The sequence below is a fragment of the Acanthopagrus latus genome, chromosome 20 (genome assembly GCF_904848185.1).
Source record: "Acanthopagrus latus isolate v.2019 chromosome 20, fAcaLat1.1, whole genome shotgun sequence".
NCBI classification, from domain to species: domain Eukaryota; kingdom Metazoa; phylum Chordata; class Actinopteri; order Spariformes; family Sparidae; genus Acanthopagrus; species Acanthopagrus latus.
The window spans coordinates 9,145,871-9,171,553 of NC_051058.1; the positions used below are offsets into that span (position 1 = coordinate 9,145,871).

The 25,683-nt window shown below is 41.5% G+C and overlaps 2 protein-coding genes and 1 long non-coding RNA gene across 15 annotated transcripts in view; 2 read left to right on the top strand and 1 right to left on the bottom strand.

Annotated features, from left to right (window-relative positions):
• Positions 1-2,751, top strand: part of LOC119009316 — a 2,863-nt gene extending 112 nt beyond the window's left edge. Inside the window, exons 2-3 of the long non-coding RNA XR_005071689.1 lie at positions 405-525; positions 2,646-2,751. This is a non-coding gene — a long non-coding RNA (uncharacterized LOC119009316). The remainder of the gene's footprint in view (positions 1-404; positions 526-2,645) is intronic.
• The window catches only part of LOC119009311 (WD repeat-containing protein 49), a 20,996-nt gene extending 15,603 nt beyond the window's left edge, over positions 1-5,393 (bottom strand). For 2 of the 6 annotated variants that reach the window (XM_037080424.1, XM_037080429.1), the window contains exons 1-3: positions 4,753-4,957; positions 645-891; positions 430-576 (exon numbers count right to left, since the gene is read on the bottom strand). In XM_037080424.1, coding sequence (XP_036936319.1) covers positions 430-576; positions 645-891; positions 4,753-4,922 — 564 coding nt within the window. In that variant the 5' untranslated portion in view covers positions 4,923-4,957. Of the gene's footprint in view, positions 1-3; positions 212-429; positions 577-644; positions 892-2,378; positions 2,654-4,490; positions 4,704-4,752; positions 4,958-5,373 lie in introns of those variants that run through there. The other 4 variants (XM_037080428.1, XM_037080427.1, XM_037080425.1 and 1 more) reach the window with 4 other exon arrangements.
• LOC119009310 (myoferlin-like) overlaps positions 4,876-25,683 on the top strand; it is a 27,987-nt gene continuing 7,179 nt past the window's right edge. For 3 of the 8 annotated variants that reach the window (XM_037080416.1, XM_037080421.1, XM_037080422.1), the window contains exons 1-36: positions 4,876-5,008; positions 5,877-5,932; positions 6,226-6,317; positions 12,570-12,678; positions 12,780-12,873; positions 12,965-13,137; positions 13,753-13,881; positions 14,028-14,090; positions 14,180-14,230; positions 14,323-14,353; positions 15,140-15,255; positions 15,385-15,511; positions 15,685-15,788; positions 15,881-15,949; positions 16,051-16,094; positions 17,017-17,099; positions 17,296-17,331; positions 17,908-18,032; positions 18,119-18,232; positions 18,656-18,833; positions 18,928-19,052; positions 19,261-19,370; positions 19,946-20,138; positions 20,339-20,494; positions 20,592-20,723; positions 20,841-21,004; positions 21,906-22,020; positions 22,334-22,436; positions 22,688-22,830; positions 23,033-23,203; positions 23,931-24,024; positions 24,130-24,207; positions 24,290-24,471; positions 25,024-25,182; positions 25,325-25,426; positions 25,510-25,671. In XM_037080416.1, coding sequence (XP_036936311.1) covers positions 4,921-5,008; positions 5,877-5,932; positions 6,226-6,317; positions 12,570-12,678; positions 12,780-12,873; positions 12,965-13,137; positions 13,753-13,881; positions 14,028-14,090; positions 14,180-14,230; positions 14,323-14,353; positions 15,140-15,255; positions 15,385-15,511; positions 15,685-15,788; positions 15,881-15,949; positions 16,051-16,094; positions 17,017-17,099; positions 17,296-17,331; positions 17,908-18,032; positions 18,119-18,232; positions 18,656-18,833; positions 18,928-19,052; positions 19,261-19,370; positions 19,946-20,138; positions 20,339-20,494; positions 20,592-20,723; positions 20,841-21,004; positions 21,906-22,020; positions 22,334-22,436; positions 22,688-22,830; positions 23,033-23,203; positions 23,931-24,024; positions 24,130-24,207; positions 24,290-24,471; positions 25,024-25,182; positions 25,325-25,426; positions 25,510-25,671 — 4,071 coding nt within the window. In that variant the 5' untranslated portion in view covers positions 4,876-4,920. Of the gene's footprint in view, positions 5,009-5,621; positions 5,752-5,876; positions 5,933-6,225; positions 6,318-12,569; positions 12,679-12,779; positions 12,874-12,964; positions 13,138-13,752; positions 13,882-14,027; positions 14,091-14,179; positions 14,231-14,322; positions 14,354-15,139; positions 15,256-15,384; positions 15,512-15,684; positions 15,789-15,880; positions 15,950-16,050; positions 16,095-17,016; positions 17,100-17,295; positions 17,332-17,907; positions 18,033-18,118; positions 18,233-18,655; positions 18,834-18,927; positions 19,053-19,260; positions 19,371-19,945; positions 20,139-20,338; positions 20,495-20,591; positions 20,724-20,840; positions 21,005-21,905; positions 22,021-22,333; positions 22,437-22,687; positions 22,831-23,032; positions 23,204-23,930; positions 24,025-24,129; positions 24,208-24,289; positions 24,472-25,023; positions 25,183-25,324; positions 25,427-25,509; positions 25,672-25,683 lie in introns of those variants that run through there. The other 5 variants (XM_037080417.1, XM_037080423.1, XM_037080418.1 and 2 more) reach the window with 4 other exon arrangements.

The following is a 25,683-nucleotide window of genomic DNA, read 5'->3' on the forward strand; positions in this document are numbered from 1 at the left end:
CACCAGAAAAAAATTCCACTAAAGGTAAATATGTGGGCCATAAAATTAAAAAACGGAAAAAAAAAAATTCTTAACAAATTTTCTGCAAATCACTGTAGAGGTAGGGGCCTTGCTGGAAAAACCAGCATAGACCTATGCTGTTTTTTCCAGAAGGGTTGTCAGGACCAACAGCAAATACACTGGTTAATTTAGCTATTTACAATTAGAAGATGCATTTAGATTTAGCTACTAGCGACCACTGGCTGTCCCTTGGTATGTAATTTAGACACAAGCAGGCGCAATCTGTGTTAAATTACACTGAGCTCTCTGCTCAGTCTTTTCCTCCCTTCCTCTTGTTTTTTGTGACCTGTAATGGTTTTGACCTTTGAGGATCCTGCCAAGACCCTTCCTTTTAATTTGACCAGGTGTAGCCACCCAGGTGGATCCTACCTTGTTGTAAGCGCAGTGTCTGATCTGTGGCTGGGAGTCCAGGAGAGCAGCTCTGGGGATGGAGGCTCTCTCTCTCTCAGTGTACTCCAGAAGCAGGTAGGAACACAACTGCTGCCACTCCACCTGCCCGGTACAGGTGATGTCTACCTGCACGTAGAACAGTTTAAGGACTCTGTTCTTATCTGTACTTCGACAAAGACTTAATTTCTCCTTACCTCACTGAAGAATCTCTCAACCCACACGTCCTCAATATCTGGACCGATCACAGACCTCAGAACGGCCCGAAACTCCTCGATCTTCATTCCACGCTCCTCATGTCCTCCTTCGTTCCTTCCCCTCCTTCTATTCGGCCTGTTTTCGTGCATCTGTTCTCCAGTTTTTGGACAGGTGAAAGCATTTCTCAGGAGCTGCAGGTGCTCGGGGCTCAATTTCTCTGCTGGGCTGACGCCACAGGCTGGATCACTGCAGAGGGAACCACACACCCGGGATTGATCAAAAAGGAAAATCTTAATTTGTGCCGAAATGTTGACAAGTTCTTGAACTCAGACCAGATTGGGACTGTCCCTGCTGTCAAGACCACCATCAGGAGCCACTTTTAGGGGCTTTAGGGAATTAAGACCTAAACCACAGGTAGTGCTTTACTAATATTTTCTGTGAGATACTCTTACAGGTAAGAGTGCTCTTACAAGCACCAGAATTCTATTTTTTATGTTCAATTTATGAACTCTTTTCTCATTTCAGGGACAGGACAAAAAAGCAAATTAAAAAACACAGAAAAAATATGAGGACATGGGATAATCAGTAAATCAAGACAGATTTGCATGTTCAAATAATTAGCTTTCTTCTACCCTCTGGAAAAGGCTGGTAGAGGTACAGTTAATGGCCTTTTACCAGCTGCCAGTGAGATCTGTAGGAGGTAGGCATCACCTTTACTTTGTTATTGCTACTGCCTTCCAAAACGTCAGAATGTTTTCATTATTCTCTAAAGCTTCTTTTAAGTTGGGAGCTAATCTTAGTTCCATAACCAGCTCCTCAGGTGGACTGTGATCAAAACATCAGTTTAGTTGGACTGAAGCCAAAGATCAATCAGGGACAATAAGGTGTGGTAGCATAACTTATTTTAAGCTTTTGTTTGTTTGAGTTCTTATTGTCAAGTAATTCCATCCAGTCACCGACATCTGGTCAGAATGCAGAATGGATGCAGCGCTCCCAAGTGGCAGCGCTGAGCCATCACACTGCTGATCCAAGTTTAATCCAACATTGTGAAGAGCACACAATGTATACTTATCTGAAGCATACAGCACTTGGTAAATATTGCAAGAGGGGAATAAGCGGTAAGTGTTTTGGAGGGTGTGTTTAACAGAGTGTCCCTGACCACCAGCAGCTCCTGTGTGGCCGTGTTGCTCAGGGAGACTTGGAGCTCCAACAATAAGTCAGCCCGGTGTCTCTCAGCACCGTGAGCTTTTTTTCCAGAGCCATCAGGACACACAGGAGTGGTCCTTTACGTCATGCAAATTACTCATGCAATTAACCAACAAAGCTAATGGAACTGTAAAGTAATTAAGTAGTAAAAGTGGATTAGTCTGCTGAAAGCTGAACGGCGTCAAAAGGCTGCTGTGTCTGAAAGAGCTGGTGAAGCTGTGTGGGAAGGATGTACATACAAGTGTAGAATGCTTAGAAGACCTGACATCTTTTCTTTAATTGTTATGGAAGGACGAACGTGTGGGTGGATGGATGAAGACTAAAACAGCATATTTCTTTCACTCTGTGTAAACATTTTTATGTATTAGACAGGAGGATATTTGAGATTATAAAATGTAAGGAGTCATGGACATATCATGGAGGCATATAAGCAGGTACAGAACACATAGCTCACAGGCATTTGTATGTAGGTCATATAGAGTGATCAGTTACATTCAACGAGATCAAGTCAGAACAAGAACACTCACCAGAATCTGCTGTGTGGCACTTCTTTCTCATAACACACCCATGGATTTCTTTTCTTTCTAAAGGCATCCATACTGATAACCTTAACAAACTCCTCTTTGAACGCCACACATTGCTCCATCTATTCTACGTTTAATCCACATTGCATTGTTTCCAGTTCTTTCGGTCCATATCCCGGTGACGAGCAAATACGCAGTAGCCACAAGTTCCCCTCAAAAGTGCTGAGACTTTGAGTTTGTTTCATCCCTCCTGTCGCCTTGTCTTTTCAGGCAAACCCTGACTGGCTCGAACAAAGCTCCTCATCCCCAGAACAGGGGAGGAATGTCCAGCAGGTCTGTGGTTCAGTGAGCCGACCGTCATATGTGTTTGACCACTCCGAGGGGGAGGAGGGGGGAGTCAACACATCGGCGGTGAGAAGAACACCGTGGGGAGATGAGGGTTTCCAAAATAACTGCAAGTCCGCTGGGGGTAACAGAGCCACAACCCCCACAGACGAGCCCTCTGTGGATTAATCATTTATAAAGGCAAAGTTAGTCAGGACCCAGGAGGGTAAAGATTGGTAACTTTTGCACAAGGACAGTTCAGATGTCCGATCATAATAAAAGACAATGCAAAAATCACATATGTCCTTGATACAGCAGTATATGTCCTTAAAACAAATGAAAAAGCGACAAGCAGTGACTTCCTGTTTTATTCCTATGGTCTCACGGTCCTCTAACTAATGGTGTTTAATTATTGCCAGGCAACCCGCAGCACTTCTGCTTCCCACTTCAATGAGCTTGAACTGTCCAGAGTGACCTCCCACTATGTTTAATGAACGCAGTGAAGTCCCACAGGAGACTGGTCTGCTGGGCAACTCCTACAGGTGAATGACCTAATACGTACACCTGTAGCCGAACCTGTAGCTGACTCAAATAAACTGGGGGCTGGGGCCTTTCTCTGTGGAGTTTGCATGTTCTCCCTACACTTGTGTGGATTTCCTCTGGGTACTCTGGTTCCCCCCACCATCAAAACACACATTATTTTCATTTTCAGTACACTGGCTGAATAAAAAAAGATCCTTCTTCTTTAATACCACACAGTAGAAATACTGTTACAAGTAAAATGTCCATGTAAGGTACACGCATCAAAGTATGCCTTAAGGACCAGAAGAAAAACTTCTCATTATGCAGTGTGACTCCTTTCAGAATAATGAATGTTATCAGATAATAATTATCGAAGCATGCCATTTGTTCATCACTTCAGTAGAATAGAATAGAACAGAGTGATTTTATTGTCTTTGTTAGCTCAGCTTACACTGAAATCACAAATGCGTCTCAGTCAGTGCAATACAATATCTTAAAGTTTGTGCAGATCAGTTATGTGATTTTTGCATTGATCTATTTAACTCATCATTTGCCCAGCACAAAGTCCCGAAACTGTTGAAGGAATCTGTTGTTTTTACCTGTGGCCAAGAGCAAATCCCCAAAAGACTGGTTAAACAGACAGTATATGTAAATCTGGGGTTTAACAAGAATCTGGAGTTCTATTAAAAATAGATGTTAAAGTTGTTTATGTTGGAGCTAATTAAGAGCTTTATAACGTGTGTATAACTCTAGGTGTTTACATTAATAATGATTATGATTATAGATGTTATGCCATCCATTTCTGTTTCTTAACTATTTATTATATCATTCATTTTTTACTATCATTATGATTATTATTATTATTATTATTATTTATTGTTAAATTGACTTGGCTAGAATTCATGAATGCAAAATGATTGCATTATTGTAAAATAATGTTTCTTGCACTGTCTCTGACAAATAAGTTTGAAATTGCACCACCTGGGATCAATATACTTTATTTAAACAAAATGATTTACTGATTGTATTTTGTATGATTAATCCTAAAATGTAAAGTCTCTTGTAACTAAAATAATCATTTATTTTGTACAATTTTTGCTTTTGGTTATGTCCAGATATGCTGCCTGTTGTACTGGTTTGGACCCTTCACTGTCCCTAGAGTCGACAGGTAGTTTCTCATGTTATAACCCAGCACGGCCACTAGATGGAGCCACAGTAGAACTATTCGCTCAGCCCTCAAACACGCAGAGCTCGAGTGTCGCTACTCACCAAACATCTGACGACGTTTACACTCAACTAACAACAGCATCGTGCCATCTACCACACAACTGATATATTTTTTACTCAACTTTACTGAACCATAACTTCACTTTCTTCTTAACTTTCGTCCTCTCGTCTCCTGTCAGCGCTCTATAATCTGAGACCTTCTGCGCTGGGCTCCACTCGCACGATGGCAGCAGCCGCTCACCATCCTCCACTCAGGGTAATTACACACCCGTGATCCGCCCTCGTTTCCCCCCACAGTTCTCACCATCGGGGCACGGAAACTTCCCTCAGCCCTGCCCTGTGTGCTGCAGTGATGGGGCAGTGAGGATGCCAGGGCGCGACAGTCCTCTGTAGAATTGTTTTTTTCCCCCACAACTTCAATGATTTAGTCCTATTTTTTTCTCCTTTTTCTAATTTTAACCTGTTTGTTGCCATGTTGCGGGTTGTGGTAGAATCGGCCAATGGTCTGCCCAAGAAGAAACTTGGAAATCCTGATCCAGTCACCTCTGTGATTTTTAAAGGTAAGTCTGACTTTACAATCTTTGACAAGTTCTGATTGTGTGTACAGTGGAAATAAGAGTGGCTCGGGAACTTAACTTAATGTTTTTTCTTATATGACGTCACTCTGATAACTTTGCTGTGATATGTATGACAGCTAATGCAGCCAATAGACTATAGCAGGACTCTTATTTAGTTTTCTTGTACTTGTGCATTACGTGGAAGTCCAAAATGTCAAAGAGCAAAAAGTTTGATCTCTTTGTACTGCCTTCTTAAATGCAGTTCGTTTGATCAGCATTAGTTGTATTAGCTGCACCCCAGACAGATTCTCCAACATGTCCCAGCATTTCCAAGATAGCAGACAGCTCAATAGGAGCCATGCTCAGACCTGCAGGATGGTCAGTGTGTGCACCTCAGCTCAGAGAGAATAAAGAAGATCACAATCAAAGGCAAGGCATACGTTAGAATTCAAGGAAGTGTTCTCACAACTACTGCTACTGCCTTAAATCAATAACAAACAGGGTTCCTATGATCCTGGCAATCAGCCCTAGTTGCTCTCAGCTGTTTTCTTTGGACTGCTGTCATCACCATCATCATCATCCACAGGTGTGGCACCTTCTGTGTCCTTTTTTTTTCCCCCCTGTTCCCTGTTGAAAGAGAAACTGCAAACCGCTAAAAAAACAAACATCCCTCTGCACACAAAACATGCACAACGGAGCCAGTTTAGAAAAAAGCTTAAATCCCGGAATGGGTCCAGTCATTCTAGGTGAATTATTGAGTTGCTTGACGCATGTGTGTCCGGATCTAATGGGGGGAACACACTTGTGTTTTGTGTCAGATCACAAGGAAAAAAGTGCAAATTCACAAAGCTCGACTTGACTTTGATTTCAGATGAGAAGAAGAAAACAAAGTCGATTGACAGTGAAGTGAATCCTGTGTGGAATGAGGTAAATCCATTACACAAACACAAACACACACACACACACACGATCGAACCTTTAGACCAGCTGCAGCAGAGAGCATGAATAACTGAAGATAAACGCAGCACCAGGCATCACATGATAAATATATACTGTGACAAACATCATATGACTGTCACAGTATGTATTGACCATGGTAATAGATTATGTGACTGAATCAAGATTTAAAAGGCGCCTGTGTCAGATAAAATGTTGATTCCTCATGACAGTACAGCGACTGAATATCTGATGGACTGCGTGTCCCTCATCTTGTCTTGTAGGTGCTCGAGTTCGATCTGAAGGGCACTGCGCTGGACTCCAGCTCCTACGTAGACGTGATTGTGAAAGACTACGAAACTATTGGGAAAGATAAGTAAGTGCAACTTAGCTCCTGATACTGAGCTCCCTTCTCAGCTTTGGCTTTATGGTTTGTGCAACGGAGAGATCACAGTGATGAAAGAGAAGCCATGCGCCTCACCTCACTGAGTCACTGTGCAAACTTCTTCTTGTCTCAGCGAAGACTTTTAAGACGGCAGGTTAGCCAACAGGAACAGGAGTTTTTGATGCACCTCATGTGTTAAATAGTTATTTGTAAAGGCCACCGCCCGCTGGTAAGGATACATATCATTATCAACACTGACTCAGTAATATACAAGGAAGTTGGATATTTCAGAGTCACCCAGTGTTTGAGTTATGTAGCTGGCTGCCTCTACCCCCTCACACCCTGCTTGCCATGCAGAGACTTGCCGGGCTGTGTGGGATGACTGTCCCTGATTGGGCAACAACTGATGGATGAATCGCTGTTTGTTTTCTCTTCCTCTCTGTCTCTGACTGGGATTTGCGTGGTACAGACGACAGGGAAAAATGTTAAACATACATGTGGCAGTTACTTGACAAACTCAGTTGTAGTGAGGTTATTGCAGCACATGCAGCGTGCATGAACTGCTTGAATGGTGGCTGAGGAGAGATGCTGCCAGGCAAAAGCAGTCAGAGTCGTTCCAAAACTGCTGAAGTGTTGCTGCTCCAAATAAAACCTGAGATGCATATGGGACCAATCTAGACCAACCACAAAGAATGTTTCCTTGACATCGCTAATTAGAGCGATCAGAGTCTTGTCTGTGGTAGGAAAACAAAGTTTATCTCTCTTCAGAATTTATGTCCAACACACCATATATGTTATGTCTTTTGTAAAAGTTTCCCCAGTGCACAGCACAGTCATAACTGTGGGAGGAGCTTTTCAAATGTGTGATTCCAGCACATGAGTCCATGTTAAATCGACTAAAGTTTTCCACTGGGCTGGCCCGTCTGACACACTCCCTGAAGATCTACACAGTGGGAACAGAAAATGTCTCTCTCTCTCTCTCTCTCTCTCTCTCTCTCTCTCTCTCTCTCTCTCTCTCTCTCTCTCTCTCTCTCTCTCTCTCTCTCTCTCTCTCTCTCTCTCTCTCTCTCTCTCTCTCTCTCTCTCTCTCTCTCTCAAATAGTTTTCCAGCTGCTGTTGTGGGTAATCCCTGTTGTCGTGGCAACTGAGGAGGGAACAAAAAATAAATCGGTGTCCTCTCAACTAATTTGATTTTAGACTGGAATCAGAAGATTGCAGGACAACATTTCCTTGTGTAAACAGCAACTTAGTGTTGATCATCAGATCTGAGAATTAACTTCTGCCTATTAAGATTTTCACGAGTTTAATCAAGGATGAGATGTTTTATTTCCTTTTGCATATATTTAGGAAATGAAATGCACAAGTTTGAGGTCTGTGAGGATGTACTTTATCACAGCTGTGCTTTGCAGTAAATGGTAATGTCCGCATGCTAACAATGAAAATTCTAAGATACAGATGTTTAGCAGGTAATGTCAGTGTGTTAGCATGCTAACATTATTTAGCACAGGAATATAGTCATAAACCAACGTACTGGACCACAGACATGTTGAACCGATGATGGTGCTAATGGAATGTGAGGGGATCACTTAAGTGACAAGTTAAAATTCATCCTCCAGGGACCATGAATATCTAACAGTGATCCATGCAATACTTAAAGCCCATGGTGGTTCTAAAATCAATAGAATTCAGCCTCTGGAGACCATGAATATCTGTAGCAAATTTCACAGCAGTCCACTGAATAGTTTTGAGATATTTTTACCCAGAAATGTCAACCTTAAGGGTGGCAGTAGATGAAAAGTCAAGGGATCACCAGAGTTGGTAAGAGTCATCCTCTTTGGGGCCATGAATGTCTGGACAAAAGTGTGTGCTGGTTCATTAGTGGATGTTCAGCTATTTCACCAAGTGAGTTAATTATTTGACCTGCTTCAGGAGAGTTCCTCCTCTTGGTACCATGAATTTCTGTACATTGCACAGCAATAAATGTGGCGATATTTCTGTCCAGACCAAAACGGTGGACTGATCGGTGGACTAACATTGTCTGGCTAAAGATTAACACTTAAAACTATCTACACAGGCAACTTAGTAAAGCTAGTTCATGATTAAAGAATAACCAGTCTCCTGCTTGTCACTTGGTTTGCATGCTGCTGTTAGAGAGCTTTGTTTTGTCCTGTTTTTTAATCCACATAAGGTAGACAAATGCAGTGTAAAATTCTCCCACAGAGTTGCAAGATAAGTGTTTTGATAAGACTAACATGATAATCAAATGACCACCCAAATATTATCATGTCCACGAAATATTAACTTTTTCTGCAGCATTCAAATGTTAACAACAAAAGCTGGGTAATACCCTTCACAGGATATGGCTTGAAAACATCAGTGTCTGAACATCTCACCTACTTTCACTGCTCTTGCTTATTGAATGCGTGTATAGATGGCGTCAAAGTGCTGACAACTCTGCAGATAAACATGAGTCAGCAGCAATAATCAGGGAACTGGGATATCTGACATGAACAGCCTGGAAACATGTCTCAGATTAGCTGTATCAACATCTCACAGATCTGTGAAAGGAAATGAATTATGACAGGAGAGAGGGTGGTTACATTTTGGAACTGAGACCGAGCCAAGAACACTCTGGCTCTGGTGAAGCTGCTTGTGTTGACAGTCACTGCTTCCCCTTCCCGCACAGGTGATCAGAGTTATTTGGTGTATTATTTGTGCATAAACAGAAGATGGGCCAGTTTTACTATTTAAGTTTTAACACTATCCTATAATAATTCACAATAATTCACCTTGTCTCTTGTCAATTGTGAAGATGCTGGGACTTAATTGGCTGGTCGTGGGATGTTCCCCTGTGACTCACCCTGTTTTGGTCATCTTGCTGTGTGTTTACATGGAATACAATAGGCAATTTGTCTGTCAAAGCTTGTCTTCCAGATTCAGAGCTCAGTGAATACAGAGTAGTGGGCTGGATTCAGTGTTTAGTACCCAGTTATGCAATGAAACCATTAACAACTAACTAGAATTATCAACACAATGTGATCAATTAACAGTTCTGATGTTATGTAGCTCTAGCTCCTAGCCACTTTTTACCTCGAGGTGATGATGGTGAACACCAATCCTACTGAGCGCTAACGGGACCACTAGCTACACAGCTAGCTTAGCGAACTAGCTAATAGCAGCTACATTTAACAGTTACTCTGGTGATTTTCTGCCTGCTATTTGTTTGGAGTATGACTTCGACAGGCAGGCAGTTCGTACATATTGCAAAAGTAAAAGTAAATTGTACATATATTAAAATGTGTTTATATACTGTACATTTTGGGTCAACTAATCTTCAGCCTGGTTGATTATCAGATTTGCTATTGAGCATTTTTCCTGTTGTTGTAGTTTTTTGAAACCAATTGCAGACAATATGTGAATTAAAAATGCACCACCTTGGCTCTTGCGCAGCATGCATTTCGCAAAGTAACTAGTTTCTAAAGTTATCAAATAAATGTACTAGTAAAAAGTACAATATTGGTCTCCAAAATATAGTGAAGTGAGTGGGAAATACTCAAGTACCTCAAAATTGTACTGAAGAACAGTATTTAAGTAATGGAACTAGTTACATTCCATCACTGGCTGTAATAACGTAATCAGGCTATTGCCGCTGCAAGTCAGTCTTTGACAAACATCCTATCATACCTACTGTATGACAGAATCTTTTTTATATTTGAGTGCTCTTGTCAGAATGCAGTGGAGCAGAAATGGTACTCGTTAAAAGTCAATTCTCAGACACTCCCATGTGCCCTGATAGAGGGTGAGAGCGACATCCTACCTCAAGACGCTCTTTTGATTGAAATTAAATCTGAGCGTAAGCTTTGTTGGTCACCCAGTCAGATTTGAGGAAACATACCAGGTTTATACAGTCACTGACTCCCTGGAGAGCCCCTGAGTCAGCCTCCTTCCTGCTGTGGAGTAGCCAAAACAATTGTCCTCCATCCTCTCTCCTCCCAGAAAAACTCTGTCAGATTGTTTTGTGCATTGATCGTTGGAAACCAAATAAGCAGCTGTGAGTTATTGTAGTACATCATAATATAGTGCAGCATTATTGTGCAGATTTTAGTGCATATTATGATAATTTTACTGAAATATTGCATGAATGATTTGGTGCTCAGTAAGACAAGCTCATACACATCTTAAGATCTAAAGGTAAATATTTGATTCACTTTGCCCTTGAAGTTTTTGATCAGTGAAAATGTGCTGTATCTTTAAAGAAATGCATTCTCCATAGAAGTCAAGTTTAAATGACGCAGAGGTTGTTCAGTCCTTCTTGGTTACATGGCATTTTCCATTTTCCATCCAGGACAAGTTGTTGGGGGAGAAAAAATATATATAGGTTTGAATATCTGTGTCCCATTTTACGCATTAAAGTGTGTTAAAAGTTCTTGGGGAGTGCAACTGCATAGGCTTTTGTGGCTTCAGAGAAAGCTGTATGTCATCTGATAAATTACCTCCAGCTATGTCACTCATTGGGTAAGTTGCATTTTGGGTAATGTAGGTGACAGGTTCTTTAAAACAGTTAAATTGTCTAGCAATACACTCCTACTGTCTAACATAGTTGGAGTCTTTATGCACAGTTTTAAACAAATGATCAAAATCAATAGAGCAGAACCAGAGTCATCACCTTCTTTTTCTTCTGACTCTGAGTCTGCACTGGTGTCATGTAATCTAAAGTCCACAGTGAATAACTGAGTTTCTGTCTCAGGGAAATTCCTCCTGTTAGGAATGCAGCCAAAGTAATATGACTCAGTCCACCCAGAGGACGGTATAGTTGAAAAGATGTTGTGCGTTCCCTTTGCTACAGGACATTGTGTTTCTCTGGAAACAATGCACTGAGCAGTATCTTAGGAGTTGCCAGTTTATTTGATGCACACAGTGAAAAACGAATGCAGTCTAACTACAGTAAATTGTTAAGATCTGTTTTGGAAGATTCGTTGTGATGAACAGAGGTGCTTCAGTTATTCAGCTAAAAAGACGGTGGACAAAATAACAGAAACACCTGTCACTGTGATGCTACTTTGCATCGGATGTGACGAATAAACTGTCAAGTGAGTGCATCTGTTTCCAATATCTGGGCGTCTAATGGTTTAGTGGTTTAGTTTTGTAAGATACATTTCTTTCTTCCTCTGCTGTTGGATTCACATTTACTCATGATTGTTGGCATGTAAACAAGTTGCACATGAAGCTGTGTAGTTCTTGGCTGCACAAGAGACATTAGCAGTGATCAACCACAAGCAACAACAAACACTTTCTAAGCATTTTTTTCAAACAAGACTTTCTGGTAAGACTGCAATTGGATTTGTGTCCTAAGAGCTCAGTATTCATGTTTGCAAAGTCTCACTTGCACAGACATTGAGTTTAATTTGATTTGATCGATGATGTGCTTGAAATATCTAAATAGAAGATGCCAGAGGAATGTAATTGCTACAGCTCCCATACCAACTCTAGCTCAAGTCCATCTGCGTCCTTTACTCACAGCCTGTCCTTGACAACAGTTTGACTAATTAGATTCAGTTTAATCATTAACATGTTGTAATTAACATTCCATAAAGAAAATGTCTGACTCACTCACAGAGGTAAATAGCTTAACAGCAGAACTGTGACAGTAAGTGTAAAATGCGGACAGTAAGAATAATGTTTTTGATGTCAGAGTTTCCTGTGATTTTCAGCCACGGCAGACAGAAGTGAAAATGTAGTTAACGGTGTCTCAGCATTCAGGTTACCCGTTTCATTCGACCACTGGAAAAGTACTTGGTAGTCTAGCTTGCAAGGCCTCCAAAGTCCCCCTGCTCCTGCTGGTCATGGCTGATATTTAAACGACCTCCAAATGGAAAGAAATGGATGAAATAGTTAATTTCAGTTGTCTTTTGTTGAAGGTCACAGATGATCAAAACAGACCGTAAATCACTGGCTCGGAGCTTCTGTGCTGTGTTGACTGAATGCTGGCTCATGGGGTGCGTTTGTTTGTCCGAGCAGGCAGGGTTTGTTAGCTCTGGGTGGCGACCTGCTATATGCCCCTTTTGTTAATGTGACTTCACTGAGCACACATATGGCATTGCACCTCTGTGTGGTTTGAAATACAATGGCTGCCTGGGTTTTAGCCCTATTAAATCAGGATATCAGGGCACAATTGTCACCAAGCAGTCACACGTTGTACTTTAAATCTATTTTGGTTATACTTCTGTTTTGTTTTATGTTCAGATTCCTCGGTGCCACCAAAATCTCTTTGAGAGAGCTTTCCTCTGGTCAAGTGAGATCACTACCGTCCAGAAATGTTCCTCTGGTCAATGAAAGTGGACAGAATATTGGAGTAAGTTCCTGTCTTTGAGGATCAAAAATAATAAGGAAGAACACCTTTCTTAATAAAAGAAACCCTAGCCCTGATCCTACTGATCATCCATGTCCTTCCAGGCTACAATCAACCTTGTGATTGGCTATGATCCTCCCCCTAATGCTGTACCTAATCTCAACGACCCTCAAGCAGGAGATGCTACAATGGATGCTGGTATGTTCATAATTATGCATTTCAATGCAGTAAAGATTGACTCGAGTCTTGTCAGGTGGTTGATCTCTCATCATTTTGTTTTTCTCTTGAGGAGGGGGTGGTGGTGGTGGTGGTGGTGAGGAGGGTGATGAAACTCTACCAGATGGGGGCCAAAGTGGCGCTGCAGGCGTCCCCTCGGCCCCCGGTCAGAATGCTAATCTCCGCCAGCGGGTGGCCAGGGCACAGAATCGCCACCGACTCGTCAATAAACCTCAGGACTTCCAGGTGAGTTTGATAGTGTTTTTGCTGAAGAGCTACACAATTATCAACTAAGATCAACAAGTTCAGCGCTAATCAGAATATTTATTTCACAGATCAAGAATGGAACCAGTTCTTGTTAAGCTTGCAACCATGAACGTAAAGCCACTATATGTAGGGTAGTGACTTTAATGTGGTATTTAGAGTAATTCAGCTAATGTTAGCAATGTGAGAGTAAGGTGGTTAGGTTAGTTAGTGTTACAGTTTACTGGGCACATGGGCCTACTGTAGAAAACATTTTTACAATCTTTTCTTTCTTCACAAACAGCAACTATCAAAACACAGATTCTTACTAGACAATACTATTTTTAAAGAAAAGAGATACTTTTATTCTGCAACTATCTTTGAGCTCTGTAGATATTTAAAAATATATATATATTGTCTACCTAAAGATTTATGAATATGACCATCAAATTTAAATGATAGTTTTGGGATTCATGTCTGAGTGATTTCTCAAGTTATGTTTCTATAATCATCAGTATATCTAAACAAACTGAGGTCATCTAGGTCAGAATCACATGTTCTCATACTGTCATAGATTGTATGCCTTCATCCTCATTCTGTGATAATATGTTTCTTCAGATTCGTGTCCGGATAATTGAGGCCCGTCAGTTGTCAGGCAACAACATCAAACCAGTGGTGAAGGTCAGTGTGTGTGAAGAGACCCACAGGACACGGATCAAGAGAGGAAACAACCCCTTCTTTGATGAGGTACTCTCACTTGACTCTTACACAGATTCGACACGGAATAAAAATTCCTTTTTGTTTTAGTGGCTCTTTGAATTTGACTTCAGAGCTAAGCCACCCAAAACTACAAGCTTGTGATGGGTATATACATTTTTTCTGTATTTTTGCAGATGTTCTTCTACAACGTCCACATGCTCCCATCTGATCTGTTTGATAAGCACATCAGCTTCCGGGTCAGTACACATATGTCCATTTTAAAGTTGCATCTTTTGTCTATATATATATAGATATATTAACTGTGAGTTGTTCCGCTCTTCTGCAGGTGTATAATTCCTACTCACTGAGGGCTGACAGTCTCATGGGGGAGTTCAAGGTAGTGTGGACACAGTTGTTGATAAGTAAAAAAGTGTGTTTTGTGGCTTAATGTGAGACTGGCTGATCTGTTTTTTTTTTGTTCTCTCACAGCTCGATGTTGGTTATGTCTACGATGAACCAGGTGAGCCTGTCACAAACCACAGATTTGGGTGTCATTTGCATTTGCTCAGAGGATGCTGTTGTTGGGATTGTGGATGTCAGAATGTGACAGGATTATTATAGTGTTTGGTCAAAGTGGGAAAGGCACAAAAGTTTAACAAAGTCATTTATTCACCAGAATAATAACTTGACAAAAGTGCAAAAAAAACACATGGAGGATGGTGGTCAGTGGGATTAGAAGTGTAGGGTGTGCGTGAGAGTGGAGATGGTGTGTGACTGAAGTGTTGTCAGATGCATTCAATGTAAAGGGAAGAACTGAACAGGAACTAAAAATACAACCTAACCAAATGGGCACCCGCAGGGAAGGACAGAAAGAGACTTTTAGCTACAGACTGGGAACACTGGGTCCAGGTGTTCTGAGAAATGACTCTCTGCCCCACCCACCATAGAGTGGACAGATTGGCAGGGAAGGGCAGGTGTCATCACAGTTCATATACGTGATTTTGTTCGGAACATGTGCCTTTAAATGTTGTTAACTTGAAAAAAAAAAAAGTATTGTTAAAGTAACATAATCAATATTTTTTCTCATTAATGGTAGGTCACATGACTACTCATATTGATATGGTGTCGATCAACAATTAGGGTCTTTCAGCAAATAATTAAAATGTAAAGTGGTGTAAAAGGCATATACATTTACCTTTTTTTTATTTCTAAAATTGATTTTTAAAAGTTGATTCAATTTGATTTGAAGCTTTTTGTGTGTATCATTAATGTGTGTATATATACATTAATGTATGTCTTGTTGCAGCCCACTGTGTCATGAGGAAATGGCTCCTGTTGAACGACCCTGATGACTCCAGCTCCGGGGCTAAAGGCTACCTCAAAGTCAGCCTCTTCATAGTGGGGACCGGAGACGAGCCCCCGGTACGACTCACAGCTCAGATCACTTTCACTGGCGCCGGTTGCTTCCTCTTTCCTAATGTAAATATGATGGCTACACCCCTCAAGCACACTTATGGACTGTTTTCTGTTCTTCCCTCTCACATACTGTAGGTGGAGAAAAGGGAGTCAAATGACGATCAGGATGACATAGAGAGCAATCTGCTGCTGCCAGCTGGTGTGACTCTGCGATGGGCCACCCTGTCACTGAAGGTGTTCCGAGCTGAGGACATTCCTCAGAGTAAGATGAGTTTTATTTGTAACAAATAAACATTTCATACACTGAAAACTCCATGTTGATAGTAATTCTCATTCCGTGGCTGCCACAACTAGTAAAAGCAAGAAGAATGTGTTACTAAACTGTAAGATAAATGATTTGATTTGATTAAATCTTCATGCTTGTTTTTATATCAGTGGATGATGCATTCGTCCAGACGATGAAGGAAATTTTTGGAGGCAATGAAAACAAGAAGAACTTGGTGGATCCCTTCTTAGAAGCTCACTTCGCCGGCAAAAAGGTTCCTTATCATTGACATCTTTATAGCTCAAGTTGATGTGACATTTGTTGTGTAATAGACGAAATGCTGATGCGACTGCTCTCTCTCTCCAGCTGTGTACTCAGATCATTGAGAAGAATGCAAACCCAGAGTGGAACCAAGTACTGAACCTCCAAGTCAAGGTAAGAGGTCATAATGATGGAAAGATGCATTCTGGTGAGAAAGTAATGGACATCATGAATTAAGCTTAAAAATATGTTAACCTTTTTTGTATTTGCTGTAGTTCCCATCTATGTGTGAGCGTGTCAAACTGACGGTCTTTGACTGGTAAGTCAAACAAGATTGCAATTATAACGAAAGGTGGAGTGTGGAGCATAGTTTTTATGTGTGGCTCCCTGTTTGTATTGCATATTGTAGTGAAATGCTCAAGAATGCATATGCAAATGGCTAGTGATATACACGTTGCTACTGGTTTGTGTTATTCCACTGATTGACAGTTGGCGGCAGTAATGCCCAAGGAAGCATAGCAATGCCCAAATAAAGGAACTGAAGAAGACAACTGGCAAGGAAACGCCAATGTAAACAAGGGACGGAGGTTTTTAAATATTACATTGGCTGTGTTTTATGAGGAAGGAAATGTACTGAGCAAGTTTTTGGTTAGAAACACTAAATGTAAACATAACTTTTGTTTTAAAGAAAACTGCACAATGTACCTTTTTATAAGAGATTTTAGTCTGTATCTGAGTAGAGGCAGCATTCTTTGATACTAAGAGTTATCCAGGGTTGAGAGAGTTTTTGCAATATTTGTGCAGTGTGGTCAGCTGTGCTGTGTAAGTGTGTGTATGTGTTTCCACACCATCACCAACCACATGAGAATACTGTAGCAGCCTATGACTAAGTGCTATGCAGGCCCCTCCCTTCCCCTCAGTAATATGCCCTGGGATCCTGTTGGCACCGTCTCTCTGCCAATTTTCGTTATTGTGTGTTTCTGAGTGAACGAAGAGTCCAGGAAAGCTGAGGGGGAAATAAGCACAAGGTTAGAAAAACTGTGCGTGCCCCAGAAGGTGGTGAAAACACAGTTCAGATCCAAGAGGCCAGTAGATGCATTGTTGAAAGGGAGTCTGTGTACTTCCTCCATTAAGTAGAGCATAACAGTTCTCCTACGTCATGAGATTTGCATGGTATTTAACAGTTAAACATAAGTCAGTGCTGTGTGTGTATGCTAAAGGTGATGTGCGTGTGATTGCAGGGATCGTTTGACAGGAAATGATGCTATTGGCACCATGTACCTCAACCTTGCCAAGATTGCCTCTTCTGGTGGAGAGATAGAAGGTATCAAAACTTATTCAGTGAAAACCCAAGTATAGTAGTTCATACCTTTTTTAGTCTTGGCATTTAAGAAATTAATCATTGTACCACTGTGTGAACCAGATAACATTTTACAGTTGAAAACCATTGTTACTCTCATTTGTCTGTTAATATTAACTTGTAAATGGTACTTAAAATTTCCTTTTTTCTCCTGGAATAGAGGAACATGCAGGAATTGGGGAACCGTCATTCGAAGGTTCAACTGTGCTTATTTTTTCGCCCCGTGTTGCATGAGATGTTACGCCTAAAGCATGTCATGCACGCCTATTGGCTAAATGAGTCTCATTCTGTGTGCACATTGCTAGTAAAGCTGTGTTGTGCTTTGTTTTGACATCAGCAGTAGGATTAAATGTTTAACAGTTTTTGTCGTTGTAGTGTCTGCCCCCTTGCTTCACCCAGCATTCACTGTTTGAGTCTGCCCATCACCACCGCTTCAATAAAAGCCACACCAACATACTAACATTAAAGGTGCACTATGTAGTTTGTGGAAGAAATTTTAATCACAAGAGAAAGGAAAAACTAAATCAACAAAGTTTGTTTTCATGACCTTAAAGGATAAGAAAACCTCATACTGGTTTTATTTGGTGGTTATGGAAAATATGAATATGACTTATTTTGTAGTATTACCTCATTGATATGTAAATATTATTATATTAATATTAAGTCTGAGTTTGAGTTTCTTCTCAAACTGCATAATGCCCCTTTAAAGCTTTGCTTAGCTTAGCTGGAGTCGAATCACAAAGAGGTTAAGTCCGCCTCCATGTCTCCACAGCTAACACAGGACAGGCAGAAGTTGGTTTCCTGCCTGTCTTCGGTCCTTGCTATGTCAACCTGTACGGGAGTCCCAGAGAGTTCAGTGGCCTGCCAGACCCCTATGAGGATCTCAACTATGGCAAGGTTGTGATGAAGACTTGATACAATAGTTATCCATCTTTTTTTCCTTCCCTTTAGTGGTTTCTTACATTTCATATAATGTTTTGCAGGGAGAGGGCGTTGCGTACAGAGGCAGGATCATGGTCGAGCTGTCCACTAAGCTCGAGGGGAAAGCGGATAAAGCAGTAGACAGTATCCACAGTGATGACATCCTGGTGGCACAGGTATGACTATTGTTTATGACAAGTGCCCTCTGTTTGATACCTGTTCCGTAGGACAGCAGTGTGGTTTAATACTTGCATAATTTATGCCTAGCACCTGGTTTGGCAATAATACATTGAATGCATAAATAACAAATTTAATGCAGCTGCTCTGTTATTGTTAGTGGTGCTGAGTCAGGCATGTGTGCGCTGACCAATCAGAGCAGACTGGAGGAGGGGCCTTAAAGAGACAGGATCTAAAACAGAACATTTCAGACAGAAGGGGAATACAGAGCTGCAGCATGAGAAAATGGATGTGTTTTTTGAGCCCGCAAGCATGTGAACCTTTTTCCAGTACTCACCTAAAATAAGATTATGAACCTGAACATTTGCATAAAATGTCTCATTTTAAAAAGATTCACTCTTCTCTTTTCATCCCTACATTAGAAGTACCAGAGGAGGAGGAAGTACTGTCTGTGTGCAGTCTTCCACAGCGCCACCATGATACAGGAACCAGGAGAGCCCATCCAGTTTGAGGTCAGCATCGGCAACTACGGCAACAAGTTGGACACCACCTGCAAACCGCTGGCCTCCACCACTCAGTATAGCTGTGCTGTGTTTGATGGTGAGTGAGGAAGCTGCTATCTGCTCTGTTCACACTAAAAAAAAAAACTGCGTTCTTATCAAGAGGGTTCTTAATTTGTGCATAATCTTCCTAGGTAATCACTACTATTACCTGCCCTGGGCGGACACTAAGCCAGTGGTTGTGGTGATTTCATTCTGGGAGGACATCAGCCACCGCTTGGACACTGTCAACATCATCCTCTACATTAGTCACCGCCTGGTAATACTGCACAATCCTCTGTAATCCACAAAAAACTTTAATAACAATCAGAGTTTATGATTTATGGCCTGTTGGTTTGCAGCCATTAAAGCACACAGTGTTGCACTAATGTTGGGTTACGTGTGCGTACTTGTGCCAATGTGAAAATCAGTCCTAGAAGTTCAAAGTGGGAATGTAATCCTCACCCCTTATTGTGTTGTTGTTGCAGCAATCCAACCTGGGGGCATTTAAAACCGCCATCCAGGGGAAAGTCTCCGACAACCAACTGGTAGAGGTGTGGCTGAAGTTGCTCAACCAGCTGATCGAAGACCTAGAAAGGTAAATAAAGGATGTGGTGTTTCTAAAGATTACAAGAAGATGATTTTTGCTGTCTGGGCCTTTTTTAAGTTAATGAAAAAATCAGAGTTGGAAAAAAAACAAGGAAAATGAGTTTTAAAGTAGTCTGACCAAAAACAAAAAATGGGTAGTAAACACAAAAGAGTGTATCGGGTGAGTAGTCAATATAGTCTTTGTTTGTGTGATGTTTTGACTGAAAGTAATTAAAGGTAACCTGTTATGTGGAGTATGTATCACTCTTGGCTAGTAGAAAGCAATCATTAGTTATTCACCTTTGCTTTGTTCCGTTATATCACGTATTGTTAGCTTAAATCAACAGAGTTGGAATAAATAAGTTGGTATCATAGGTAATGTAGGATGTGAAGCAGCCTCATTTGGCAAGCTTAGCCCACTAATATCTGTGACAACATAATATTTAGCAAATGTTCTGGTGGTAATTCTAGTTTCAGTTATGTCACAATCTGTTGGTAATACAAAGCAATTAAAACATGACAATTACTTTACAATCATACCTATAGTACCTATTGAGTCCCATGTTCGTCTCTGCTCTCCTGCAGTTACCCAACACCGGAGCTGGAGGGACGCTCCAACCTGACATCTCTGGACATCCAGATCAAGAAGTTGCGAGACAGCGCTTTGACCACGATCAGGGACGGGGCCAGACGTATGAGAGAAGAGGCCAGAGAGATCCGTGACACTCTGTCCGACATCGAGTCCTGGGCGGACAAACTTAAAGTGCTGGCTGAGGAGGTACGAACAGAACTCTCTGAACTGATACGGCTCTGGGATAGGAGTTCAGAAGTGTTCGCTAGAGCTTAGATTATTCACACTACCTCAGGCAAAACCAGTTTCAGTTTTTACAAAACTGGGGAAATTATGCAACAAGATTTCACATCAGAACATCCATAATCCTGCATTTGTTTGCATGTTTTTACTGTCACTGTGTCCAGCCCCAGAACAGCATGCCTGACGTGATCATCTGGATGCTGCGAGGTGAGAAGAGGGTGGCCTACGCCCGTATCCCTGCTCACCAGGTCCTCTTCTCCACCTACAGTGAGCAGGCCTGCGGACAACACTGTGGCAAGACACAGACAATCCTTTTACAGGTACACATCCATTATAATCGGGCTAAAAGGTAGTTAAGAGATTATTTCTCTGAAATCATGACTCATGTGGGTGTTTTTGTTTTTCGTTTCCTCTCAGTACCCCATGGACAAGAATAAGGGCCTGAAGGTGCCGGTTCAGGTTAGGGTCAACATGTGGCTGGGTCTGTCTGCACATGAGAAGAAGTTCAACTCCTTCTCCGAGGGAACCTTCAGCGTGTTTGCTGAGATGGTATAACAATTAAAAAAAATATATACATGTATCTCTGTGAGATTTTCTGAAGATTATTCAGAGCCCAACAGTCCAGTCAGCACCTAAAACTAAACATGTTCTCCTGTTACATCCCAGTATGAGAACCAGGCCCAGGTGTTTGGGAAGTGGGGGACCACGGGGCTGGTGGGGCGCCACAAATTCTCAGATGTAACAGGCAAACTGAAGCTGAAGCAAGAATACTTCCTGCCACCGAGAGGATGGGAGTGGGAAGATGACTGGTTCATTGACCCAGAGAAAGCGTGAGTGTGATTGTAGATGGCCATCCTCCTCTAAAATCTTCCACTGTACACACATATTTCTGTGGGCTGCAGAGGAAATGTCTCCTCTCTGCTGTTTACATTCCTCTTATGATTTAATGACAAAGTACCAGGCTGTACCAGTGAGCTAAAAGTTATTTACTCTTACTTTTGTTATCTGATTCTGACTCCAAATGTACATGCACAATGTTGAGTTTTCCACAGCAGCCTTATCAGTACTACTGTTTGTCTGCTATGTACAGACAGGTGAGAAAATAATGGAAAAAGGTGAATAAAGGTGGAGAAACAACACATTTTTTATACATGACATGAGAGGACAACATCTTTGTTTGTTTTTCCTTTAATTCATGACCTTCTATGCATGTTGTAAGTGAACCATTACAATATATAACAAATACAGTGAGCATCAATTGGAGAACACAGTTTCATTTGAATAAACTTCTTCTAGAGTATGGCCAACAGTTGGGATACTCCCAACATGTAAACAGTGACTGTGAAAACAAGCAAACTTTTTCCTCTCTCTCTCTGCACCAACATTATTTGACAAAAGCTGTGGCGTGCCCTGGTGTGCCAGGGTGTTTTTCATGCAACCACTAGAGGGCACCAAATTTCAAACATCGCAGTGAAAAAAATGCTTGTAATGAGTTAAAATAAAGGAAATGGAACAATTGAAAAGTCCCTGACTTGTTACTTTAAAGGTGGTCGTGTCTTACATATAGTAAGTGTACTGAGATTTTTTTTTTTTTTTTTTTACCACAAATGAGACAAATATTGTCTGGATTTTTTTATTTTTGCAGCATTGTTGTGGTAGTGGTGGAGGTAGTAGTAGTGTATTTTCTTGTCTCACACGCAGGTGGATCATGTCTTTGTCTTTGTGTTTCAGTCTGTTAACGGAGGCAGATGCCGGTCACACCGAGTTCATGGACGAGGTGTTCCAAAACGAGACTCGCTTCCCTGGTGGGGAGTGGAAGGCCGCCTCCGAGCCCTTTACTGATGTGGTGAGGAAAAATGGCGCTTTGACATGCAAATGATGTGCAGGGCGACTTCAAACATCACACACAAAAAAATAAATAAACACACATCCCATTATTCCTTCCAAAAAACGTAGATGAACGTTACCCAAGCTTACACTTTGTCTTGACTTTGATGCCAGTTGTTTTCCATTATTTTCTCCTCTCTGCTTTTCTCCTGATGCGTATGATGGAGGAATAATCTATTGTCATGTATGAGTAGGCCAAAACACATGATGAAAATCATCAAATGAAAAAAAGAACTTGTGCTTATGCCTAACTGAGGTTTTGTGTTGCACAGAATGGAGAGAAGAGCCGTAACCCCGGAGAGTTTGATTGTCCTCCAGGTTGGACGTGGGAGGACGAGTGGACTGTGGATGACAACAGAGCTGTGGATGATCAAGGTGCAGTTGTCAGTCTCACCATCTAAAATCTGTTTTTCAAGCAGTCTTAGGCAAAAGTAGTTATTCAAGAAGGAAAGGACAAAATGGTGTCAGATGTTTCTTATTTACAGGACTCTGACTCACTCGTGCTAGCTCATAATAATAACAAATGAAACTCATATGGCGAGATCTAAACCATACGCTGTTGCATCCACACAGAAATAAAACTGTGTTTGTGTGCATCTTTCTGTGTCTGTGTGTGCATTCTTCAGGCTGGGAGTACGGAGTCACCATCCCCCCGGATGACAAGCCTCGGTCGTGGGTCCCTGCAGAGAAGGTGTACCATGTCCACCGCAGGAGGAGGCTGGTCCGACCTCGCAAGAGAGCTGCAGGTTCTGCAGGAGCTGCTGCAGAGGTCAGCAGAGGACAATAAGGCTACACTACTGTTTATACTGTAGCACACATACAATGTTTTTTTTTTGTCAGGAAGATGAATTTGTCAAACACACTTCTGATCAAGAGAGAGAAATATTTTGACACCAGTTTTAATCTTATACCAGTATATAATCTTGCATTACTATTTACTGTATTACTCTGATTTCAATTGTTGCTCACAGAGGCGGGACAGAGGCGACCCCGAGGGCTGGGAATTCTCTTCCCTGATTGGCTGGAAGTTCCACAGGAAGGAGCGTTCATCAGACACGTTCCGTCGAAGGCGCTGGAGGCGGAAGATGGCCCCAGAGGACCGGCTTGGAGCGTCGGCCATCTTCCAACTGGAGGGAGCGCTGGTGAGTAACTAATGTTACAAAAAAAAACTTGGCTATTCTCTGAGATTCAAGTAGTACATTTACAAGAAGAAGAAACATTCCTGTGAGTCAGGCTTATTCAGAAGAAAACAGCAAACTGACTTGGACGAGCTGATAACTGTTGTGCAGGTTACAGGCCATTTCAGATGGCAGGCAGATGACAAGTTTGACATCATCTAAAGTCATTGGACTTTTGCTGGCAAATGAATCGGGGGTTCGGGATACAGGCAAAATATGGAGAAGGTTACATTTACATTTTTATTTGCATATATTACCAAATTATATTGCTGGTTGAAAATCGGTAAAGTTCCCATTGAAATCTCATTTTTTTCTTGTAAATTTACCTTTTTAATCTCAGAATATCTGAGGTTTTTTTCCTTAAATGTCCAATTTAAGCTTGCAAATTCACAGATTTATCTGAGAATATCACCCATCCACCCAGCTCTGCATTTTTTTATCCCAGTATATTGTCACAGGATCTGGTTACACAAAGACATAGAGACAGTAAGACCACAGTATTAGTAGGAGCTGTTCATAATTAATAGGAAAGGAAGGGCTGGCATGAAACCATGAGCCGGATCTGAGCTAACTGATATATTCAAATATTGACTCATCTATTAAACACATCTGCAAAGCCGTGGTGTGTTTTTAGTTGTCAGTGTGTGACTCACGAAAAGCTCTGAGTTGTGCTCTTTGCTTTACGATGCAGGGTGTTGATACTGACGTGAAAGAGAAAGGCTCCAAGGCTGATGCCACCAAGCTGTTTGGCGCCAACACGCCCACCGTGTCCTGCACCTTTGACAGTGAGTTATGCATTATTATGGCACAAATTAAATGATCATACACATTTATACATCAAACATTTATACATAAATATATCCCACTGAATATTTTCCTTTGCTCCACAGGGTCACATATGTACCATCTGCGCGTTTACGTCTATCAGGCACGAAACTTGGCATCGATGGACAAAGACAGCTTTTCTGGTAGGAATCTACCTGCTGGTCAGAAACATAATTAAATGATTCAAATGTCAAGACTGCTGATGGATTTTAATTTCATTCACAGATCCGTATGCACACGTCTCCTTCCTGCATCTTAGTAAGAGAACAGAGAAGCTGCAATCCACACTGAACCCGACCTGGGACCAAACTCTGATTTTCAACGATGTGCAGATTTATGGAGACCCTCAGAACATCGCTCAGCAGCCCCCTGATGTTATCCTGGAGTTCTATGACAATGACCAAGTGGTGAGTTTGAGCAGTTATAAATGGAGGGTGTTTGCACAACTAATATGCAGTCTAATGAAGTACAGATGGGTGAACATTCAAAGAAAAAAAAAGTTCCTTGAACTCTCCTCATTTTCAAGTATATGTTCAATTGATTCACATCTTTTTAGGTTTTTCCTTTAAATTTTTCACCCGTGCGTATCATTCTAATACATCTGAGGATTATTGCAGATAGTTGCTATAGCAAATGATGAAATGACTTGTATATGTCACATGGAGGTGCAGTATGAGGAAACAGTTTTGATGTTATGTCGACATATTGTGATGCAGAGATATCTACTGAAGTAAGAGTAGCATGAACTATCTGCGAAGATTATGTTATGCTTTTGCCTTTTTTTGTTTTCTTCTTTCTTATCTTAATGTCCACCAAATGTTTGAAATGTAATGGTTAAAAAATAACCTCCTTTGTCCGAGGAAAAGTTATACTATTACATTCAGGTTTACTTGCCTCAAATGAAGATATCAGTTTAAGGCACAAAAAATGTAACCGTGACATGTTAATCTTGTCCCCAGGGGAAGGATGAAATGCTTGGCCGCAGTGTCTGTGCACCAATCGTGAAGTTGAATCCAGGCATGGATCAGATACCCAAACTGCTGTGGCACCCCATTATTCAGAAAGGTCACAAGGCGGGGGAGGCACTGGTGGCTGCTGAGCTCATCCTGAAAGACAAGGTTTGGAGGACGAGCTAGTTTCGCATTACAAGGCGTTTACCTAAATACAAACTCATTCAGCTGGTCCTCAAGTGTGATCAAATTTGATGTTACTGCAAAAACCATAAAGGTGAGTATAATTCATAATTTCCCTCCTCTGTAGACTGGCGAGTCAGATCTTCCTCTGGTTCCCCCAAAGAGAGCAGAGAACCTCTACATGGTTCCCCAGGGCATTCGGCCTGTGGTGCAGCTCACCGCTGTGGAGGTAACACACAACCTTTAGACACTGTCCCTCTGAACTGACACACAGTATGTCTCTAAATCCCTCCTCTCTGTGTGTATATCCAGATTCTAGCATGGGGCCTGAGGAACATGAAGCCGTACCAGCTGGCCTCAGTGTCGTCACCCAGCCTGGTGGTGGAGTGTGGCGGGCAGAGGTTGGAGTCAGCCGTCATTAAGAACATGAAGAAGAGCCCAAACTTCCCCAGCTCCGTCCTCTTCATCAAAGTGGTAATGGGAGAG